This window comes from Adiantum capillus-veneris, chromosome 13 (genome assembly GCF_014529385.1).
Source record: "Adiantum capillus-veneris isolate H3 chromosome 13, ASM1452938v2, whole genome shotgun sequence".
Classification (NCBI taxonomy): domain Eukaryota; kingdom Viridiplantae; phylum Streptophyta; class Polypodiopsida; order Polypodiales; family Pteridaceae; genus Adiantum; species Adiantum capillus-veneris.
Window position 1 is genome coordinate 55,697,783 of NC_140943.1, and position 9,118 is coordinate 55,706,900.

A 9,118-nucleotide genomic window follows, 5' to 3' on the forward strand; every position below is an offset into this window, starting at 1 on the left:
AGCCTTTACTATTCTAGGCCTAAGGTTCTCTCAACGACTTTTGAAGGGTGATGGCCCATCCAATTCTTTAATTCTTTTCTCAAGGGTTGGGACTATTCTTCTTTCTTTCATACAGGTGGGTCTCCACAAAAAAAAAAAAAAGTTCTTTTTTTGGTGTTTGACTTTCTTTATTAAAATCACAAATATGTTTTGCAAGATTGGGTCTAGACTCCACACTATTTTTTCAAATTTGATTTTTAAATTTTTAATCAACTTAGGACCTTTTGTATACACAGTTCTTTAATTCTTTTCGCAAGTGTGGTAGATTGGTTATGCCATTTCCCTCTTGAATAACAGGTCTTGAGTTCAACTCTCCTCGTCGGATAGATCTTTAAGGTCTCTTGGGATAGTTTCCTACGACGTCATAATTCTATTCTTCTTCTTCTTCTTCTTCTTCTTCTTCTTCTCTCTCTCTCTCTCTCTCTCTCTCTCTCTCTCTCTCTCTCTCTCTACAATTGCATAAGTAAGCCACCGCAAGATTTCCCCTTGTTTATTTGCTGATTCAGTTCTCTTCATTTTCTGATCATCAGCTATGTTGGCATTGATTGTGATTCAGGTTATTTCACAAGGTGCCATAAGCTCCCCAATGTTTACAATGAAGGGTCCTTCAATGGTCAAGAGTAAATTCCCGCCAGCATTTCCTCTGAAGCACCAGCAGAAGGTCTGTGTTTAGGAATTGATCTGAAGTTTGAGCATTTTTCATTGCAGCCTTTTTTCAAGTCTCATTTTTCTGTTTGATTTCCAGGAGCTTAGGGGTGGTCCCATAATAATGCTGTTTGTTGTTGTTTACAGGATTTACGACTGGCATTACAACTTGCTGAGTCAGTGTCCCAACCAGTTCCGGTTGCAGCATCAGCAAATGAAATGTACAAAGTTGCGAAGTCTAAAGGCCTTGGTGACCAAGACTTTTCAGCTGTAATAGAAGCAATTAAATCTGATTAATATAGCTCAGTATCTCTTATCAGTTTGTCTCAACACCCGCGCCCCCCCCCCCCCCCCCCCCCCCCTCCCCCCTCTTTTTGGGGTGTGTTTGATTTAGTTCAAACACTCTTTACCAAAGAGTGTAAGTGCGTTTCGGTGAAAGGGCAGTCCCTTCGAGGACTTAAATTACCCTTCTGCCTACTCAGCACCTCTTCGTTCAGAGGTTTCGACGAATTGAACACCACTTTTTTGGGGTGTGTTTAGTTCAAACACTCTAGACCAAAGAGTGTAAGTGCGTAAAAGGGAAGTCCCTTTGATGACTTAAATTACCCTTACGCCTACTCGGCACCTCTTGGTGGGCTAGCTACCACTCTCACCCGTTAAGAGGTTTTGACGAATTGAACCCAACACTTTGTGGGGTGTGTTTGATTTAGTTCAAACGCTCTAGACCAAAGAGTGTAAGCATGTTTTGGCAAAAGTGCAATCCCTTTGAGGACTTCCTTCTCTTGTTTTAAGGTCTTAATAAAGTTTTGGGAAAATTATCTGTAATTTGTGGAAATTACCAAAATACCCTTCAAATTTGAAAAATTCCCACTGCAGCCCTCATACATGGCCAAAAATTCCCAAAATGCCCTTCAATTTTGCCAAAATTCCCAAGATACCCCTAATTAACCTCACAAACATCTCTAAACGCAAATTTTTTTTGAAACTATTCATATGTGATTGGTTCTTCTCAATAGTAGACGATAGAGCTACGATTTAAACAAAGATGCCTCTATTTGTGAGCTCTGTAGATGAAATTGTTCATCATTTTTTAACAAAGATGCCTCTATTTGTGAGCTCATTGGTGAATAATTTTGTCTAACACTCCAAAAGGTAGATCTCCATGTTCTTAAACATTGGACTATATATGCAAAAATTGGGGCAAATCCATCCCAAAATGATGTAAGGGTATATTGGGAATTTTTGAAATTTTGAGGGGTATTTAGGGAATTTCCACAAATTTTAGGGGTATTTTGGTAAATTTTCCCTAAAGTTTTTAAATCAAGTCTTTACTTTATCTACCTTTTTGCCTACATAAGACGTTAGTACAATGTGGAAGTCTTCGAAGCAATTGTGGACCGTTGGATAAAGCTTGTTAATTAGTGCCACTTGGCAAAGTTAATGATGGTGAACTTGGCAAGTCTAGGTATTCAAGTGCCTTTGAAAGCACATAGAACATTTGGACCAAGACTAGCGGTTTGAACTTGTAGCATCAAGAAGTGGTACTCTTTCTTATAAGAAGATGCCCCATTAAATGAAAGTTTGGAGATTCTCCATTCTTAGATTCTCTCAGACATATCTTAGAAAAGTGCAATCATTAGTTTCTCAATGTAGGCTAAACTGTATAATGTATGATTTTTTAATTCCCACTCGCTACTATCACTCGGATAGCAAAAGTGGAAAAATTTCTCTGTTCTTGGAATTTTTGGATTGGAGCTTCGAAAACATATGGAGTTTTTCAAGCAAGATGGACCTTAGGTGTACATTGATTTGATATTGTAACAAGAGGACATTGAATTTTGTGAGACATTGGTATCATTGTTTAGCCAAGCACGAAGAATCTTAAAAGTGACAACCATTTATGTTATATGCCACACTTTGTGCTAGCACTATGGGATTTAAAAAAAAGCATGGATAAGATTCTTCACCCATCAAACCTTTCGACCTATCCACTTTGTAAGGAATACCCACTTATTGTAAAGTGATACCCACTACCTTGTCCACTAAGATATTAGCTTGTTTCTCAAGCCATCATGCCTTTCTATATAAAGGAGGCTAGACTTCATTGTAAATCATCTCAAAATTGAGTGCTTATCTCAAGTGAACATCTTTTAGACCTTCTATCTTATGTTAGGGCCTCTATCTCATGCATAGCCTTTAGATCTCAAGTAAAGCTCCTATCTCAAGTCTAGCCTCTTGTATACAACTCTATAGCAATCCATTGCATACTCTTGTATTACATATTTCATCTTTAGCATCATCATACATAGCTTTTGCTTGCTTAAAGTGTTTATGTGCATATCATGGTGAGTGACATCATTGTTTAGCCAAGCAAAAAGAATCTTAAAAGTGACATAATCACTATGTCATATGTCGAATAATCTTATCTCACCCCCCTTTTTTTTCTAGTTAGTAAGTGCTAGCACAGCCGTACCTACCAACACCTTTTGTTTAGTCCATCTTGTAGAGTAATACCTACTATTGTAAAGTGATACCCACTACCTTGCCCACTTAGGCATTGTCTTTTTTCTCAAGCCACTGTGCCTCTCTATATAAAGGAGGCCACATTTCATTGTATTATCATCTCAAGATTGAACTCCTTTCTCAAGTAGAGTAGCCTCTTGTATAGATCTCTAGTGTGTGCATCTCAAGTCTAGTCTCTTGTATACAACTCCATAGCGATCCCGTGCACACTCTTGTATTCAATATTCTCTCTTTAGCATTATAATGCATACTTTCTGCTTGTCTAAAGTTGTAATGTGTGTATCTTGGTATTCGAAGTTGTGTCTTGATTGTTGTTTCAATGTGGTATATAACTTCATTAACATATGAAATTAGATTCTCCAAGATTACTGTGGAAGGCTGTTTGTTCTAAGTTACAAAGCCTAGTTCTTTAATGCATCCTATTGAATTAGTCATTGTACACAAATTGGGTTGAAGGTACGATTGTATGGAAGCTTGGTCGCATGGTTTGCATGGTCTGATGGTCGTCGTAAATTTTAGCCACTAATTTAAATCCTCAGTAAATTACTATAAAAATCCTCACATAAATTGCTATAGAATTCTTTCTCGAAGGAGATTTATTAAAGATTTTAATGGCATTCTTAAACAGATTAGTATCTAATGTGACTAAGTCCCTTGCACACTTTTCAATAACCGTAAAGGAAGCCACACTATTTGCACAATAGAAAATTTCTCATTTAAAACTCGATTAAGTATATAGACATAAAAACTTATTAAAGATTAAAGCATCTATTGTCTATCTTGGCAGTTGATTTATTGCATTTATCCCTTCTGGCAATCAAAGCAATTTATTGAGCTCACTGAGATCCTCCAACATGATAAAATGAAACCCATCAAGAAAGGTTGTATATCTTCGATGTGTATAGATAGGAGTAAATTCTTTGTTCAGAGCGGGATTAGTAATTTCTTGTCTTATAGTGATTCTAAACTCAAGACATAGAAACTTGCAACTTCAATTCCTTGGTAGAATTGGAAGTAACCTTGTAGATTGGCAATCTACCTCCAAGTAAGGCCAAATTATAATGTCTTTCTAGAAGACACATATTTTGGTGAAGCCTTAACACTTGCTCTCAAAAGTTGGCTGTGATCTGAAGCATTTAATCACTAATGTTGAGACTGCTTTTTGTGTCTTAGGTAGAGTAAACGTTGGCTTGCCGATGTTGATCTATGAAGGTAAAATAACATCTAGTAAAAAGAAGGATCATAAAGGGCAAAACATTATAATGCATCACTAATGATCATTCAAAGATGTTACGATGTGATCAAATTACTTGGTTCAAGGTTAAAACTACTAGAAAATTGGGTGGTTGATATATAACCTATTCTAAATTTAAAGTTATTTGATATACAACCTACTTTGAAATCAAAGTTAATATATATTGTTCTTAGTATATATAATTTAGATTCTTGTAGTTATATGATGTCTTCAAAGAAGCCAATTGCATCTTCATCATTGCCCAAGTCATTTGCTATACCAAGAGCGTTGTGAAGAAAAGATTGTCGATAACTTTTTGTAGATCAATTTCTTCTTCTTAGAGTAGCTATATAGCTCGCATTAGCTATATCCTTCTTTAAGAATAATATTTTTAAAAGAAATCGATTTCTTCTTCTTAGGACATTTAGAAGCCTAGTGTCCTAATTTTCCACACAAAAAGTATTTTGTTCATTTTTTAAGGAAGTAGAATTACGTTTTTTGAAGAATCAATTTTTTATTTTTTTCCAAAATTCTTCTCCTTGGAGTTTTTCTTTGCATAAGTGTTTCTTTTTAGAATCACCACAACCAAAATCTTTGATACAATAGTTTTTCTTGTAGAGATTCTTTGATGTCTAGAAATGTTCAACTCTTTCTGTGTCCGTATGCAGAGTTCTTATATGACCAAATAAAGGTCTTGGATAATATCTCCTAATGTTTTTTATTAGAGATCTAGATTTTGATTGTCCAATATTTCTAAAATCAGTTTGGTGATAGCTTTTGGGAGCTTAGGAACAAATCCCGCTTTGCTTTCTATAGTGGTATTTACGTGCTTTATAGATTAAATTTCTACATGAAATACAAAAATCCCAAGAGAAGCTGCAGATTTGGTTTTTATGGAATGCTTGTACTGCTAAAGTTGCTTGATCTTCTTGAGATCTTCTTTATGTCTTGTAACTTCTTTGTAGGTACTTTCAATCATCATAAAAAGAAGAGGAGACCTATTTTCTTGAGGCCTTAAGATTGAATTCTTCATTTGATCGGGAAGAAGTCCTCACCAAGATATAAGGATTCCTCTAAATCCATTGATTGCAGCTTCGATTATTGTTTGTTATCTCATTCTACCAAAAAGCATTTGTTGGTTCAATTGTGCATGTATTCAAGAACCAAAATAATATCTTCATGTTCCATATTGTCGATGTTGTCAAAGGGGATGTTGCCAACCTTGCTTACACCTTGCAAAAATCAAGGAATCGGTGGTGCTTTGGTAGAGCTGGTTGATGCTTCTTCCACTTGCTCATCTTTTTCCATGCGTAGAGAAATGTGAAATTCTTCATCTATTTCTGATTCATATGGATCATCATCTTCATAATCAAAGGGAGGAGATGGGATGTTGTTGGAGATGCATCCAATTTGGAGACCATTGTAAACTAATTCTTCATAGGTTTAGTCAAATTGTTGACAGCTCCCAAACCATTCTTTGACTCCTACAATGGTTTCTACATTCTTCATATCCCATACGAATTTATTTGCATTTTCTTCCCATTTGTAATCAATTGATTCAATTGATACACCTTCAAGGACTTTGGATGGAGCTTTGTATGTGTTGTCAATGATTTTGTTGTAATTTTTGTGACAATGAGCAATTATAAACAAATTTCTCCCTGCCTCAAACTCAGAGGGTTGGTCATAAGCTGTCTTAGTGTGCCATGGTTCTTCATCAAAAGGGCTAGATAATAGGTCATTATATTTCATAACATTCAAAAGCAAATGCTTGTTAAACTGATCAGCTTCAAAATGCAAAGAGGGCTTGATAAATGAGAAGCATTATAATTTTGCAGACGATCAAATCAATATGCAAAGAAGAGGGAAAGGCTTTTATCAAATTTTGAATTTGTTTTTGCAAACTAGTCAATCGTTGAGAGGACTCAAAGAATAATATATGCAATTCAATCACTTGCTTTTCAAGGAAATGCAATTTCTCAGCCTCTTGATAGTTACTTTGAAGCACTTCACGTGTAGGTTTTTTTAATCGAGCATTATTACATAAGGAGCAATAAAGATTTTATTAATTCCTAAGGTAATAAAATCTTCGCCTTCAATCATACAAAACAAAATGAAATATACAGAGGATGGTGCAAAAATGTTGTCCATGAGTCTTAGAGATATAGCTAATCTGAGCTATAATCAAATGAAATTTTACCATTACTTAGTTTGAAAGCAAAGCCTCTTCATTAACAGCGGACACCTCTGAGTCTTTAGAATTCAAAAATTTCCTTGTAGCTCTCAATGTCATGAGCATAGAAGATTTCATGCTTCCAACTCTCTTCAATCCCCAATAGTCAAAAAAGTGTAACAAATGTAAGCATCCTTGGCAAAAGTACAAGATTAAAGAGTTTGAAGCAAGTGATTCAAATTCTACTTTAGGATCTACAAAATCAGGTAAAAAAGTCCAAGCTGAAGTATCTACTCAATAGAAGCAGCTCTAAAATTGTCTTGAAAGAAGCAAGAAAAACTAAAGCACCTGATTTAGAAAGAACGGTCATTCCTTCCTTAGCCAAAAAAATGAAGATGAACAAATCAAAAGGAGTTTAGCTCATTTTGATACCAATTTTTTTGAGGGTTCAGGCCAACTGGCTAGACATCCATCACACTGACCATACTAACCTTTTCTATTCTTTTGATCATGTTAGAACAATAAGGAGTAGTGAGCTATTTCAATCCTCACTGAGTGCTCCACCAACACTCTCTGTCTTCTCTTCTTCTCCCTCTCACTCCGCACACACACTGCACACTCTTCAATCGGTATCAGAGCCAAAATTTGTGGTGATAAGTCTTCTCCCGACGTTTCTCTCTACTTGGCGAGCTTCACATTGGCTACATCGGTAATGGATTGAAGCTCGAAGCTTCCATTGCTATGGAGGCATTGTGAGTGCGGTATATAGAGCTCATGCATCAAGGTGACAAGGGACTGAACTCCACAAGCCACAAGAGGTGAGAGATTGAGCTTTCTGTGAGCTCAAAGAGAAAGAGAAGTAAGTTGCTCAGTTTAAGGTAGATTGACATCAGGTCACTGTTTTGCTCATACTTTGAGCGACAGAACTTCAATTCAAAAACTTGTTTTATTAAAATGGAGATCTCTTCGAGCTCTACGTCTTTGTAGAAGAACTCATCATTGGTTTGGAGTGCAGTTGTGTCTTAAATCAAAAACATAGAAGTTGTTTTCTCAAGACAGACTGTGCATTCATGTAGAGTAAGAGAGGAGAGAGAGTGTAGAGAGAGAAAGAGATAGCTTCATCTCAACTTCAACATTGAAGGCCTAGAATACACACACTCTCGACAAAGAAGAGAAAGTGGATTTGACAGAGAGAGAGAGAGAGAGAGAGAGAGAGAGAGAGAGAGAGGGATTGTGTGTGTAGTATAACACACACACACACACACACACTTTGATTCTCGATATCGGCAACCCATGTTTCCGGTTGCGACATCGCCTTGTCCTCCGACATCGGTGATATCGACTATATGTTTTCACATGCTCTCTAACATTGTAGAGAGCAAGACAAAGAGACAGGGTATAGATTGCCATTAGCAATGTTTCTATGCATTTTTTGAGAGCAGATCTGACTTTTTATATGCGTACTTGGCCATGATGTATGTTCTCTATGGCATTGCTTATGCATAGCCATTGACATCTTCTTAAAGACAACTCTCAAATATAGTTTTACATGCACAAAGAAAATCAAATGTTCTCGATATAACAAATCTGTGAGCATCTTTGGCAGTGATAGCTTTACAATTTTAGTGAGAGTTTGGATGCATATGGTCTATGTGTGACTAGCACTTAAGTGTGCTTGTGCTCTGTTGAGGGTACTTTAGTCCCTGCAGGGCGGTGGTTTTGTAAATTTTCTTGAATCTCATGGGCGCCTGTTTGAGCACATGTCTTGTGATTTTTCAAGTAACCATTTTACATTTTGGATGTACGTTGTGCTACGGATACTGCCATTGTACGTCATTGTGGAGCTGATTTTGGCTTGTTTTAGCAATATCGGTCATTTTCAAGACTCGATAAAAAAGAGCCATTTTTAAGACTATGGCTAGTCATGTTTGCATAACCTTTTGTGAGGGTCATTGCATGAGTTTTTTTTGAAGCCAAGTACTGGGGGCCAGGTTACCCATTGGGAGGTGGATTAAGTTGTTGGAGATTCCTATTTGTGGCCTCGCCATACGATATGTATAGATGGGTATAGGTGCTGGCAATCGTTCGATAGTTTTTTTGAGCAATACATGCCAATCTATGCCCAATCAACACTCTTTGTTGGTTTATGCATTGTTTTTTGCTCAATTTTGCTTGAGATTTTGGTCTCCATACAAAGAAAACTCTGTCGGATTTTTCGCGTGAGTCCTCTACTTTTCCTACAGCACTCTTTCGCATTGACATTGCAGTGATTTTAATAAGTTTTTAGTTGAGATTTTCATCTCTATGCAAAGGAGACTACCAAAATTTCCAAATAATTTTTTTCATAAATTCTTAGTCTCACTCTCTTGCATTTGCTCTCGTTAGTCATGGCTGGAACTTCCAAGAAATAAGAGTATTATATTGAGAAGTTTGATGGCACAAACTTCACAATATGGAAGCAGTGTATGCTTGATGTCTTGGTCAATAAGGGCCTTGCAATGCCA

General features: G+C 36.6%; 1 protein-coding gene across 1 annotated transcript in view; it reads left to right on the forward strand.

Moving 5' to 3' along the window:
* Positions 1-1,003, forward strand: part of GLYR2 (glyoxylate reductase 2) — a 125,370-nt gene extending 124,367 nt beyond the window's left edge. Inside the window, exons 11-12 of the mRNA XM_086526779.1 lie at positions 596-700; positions 832-1,003. Coding sequence (XP_086382905.1) covers positions 596-700; positions 832-981 — 255 coding nt within the window. The 3' untranslated portion in view covers positions 982-1,003. The remainder of the gene's footprint in view (positions 1-595; positions 701-831) is intronic.
* The last annotated feature ends 8,115 nt before the right edge of the window (positions 1,004-9,118 follow it).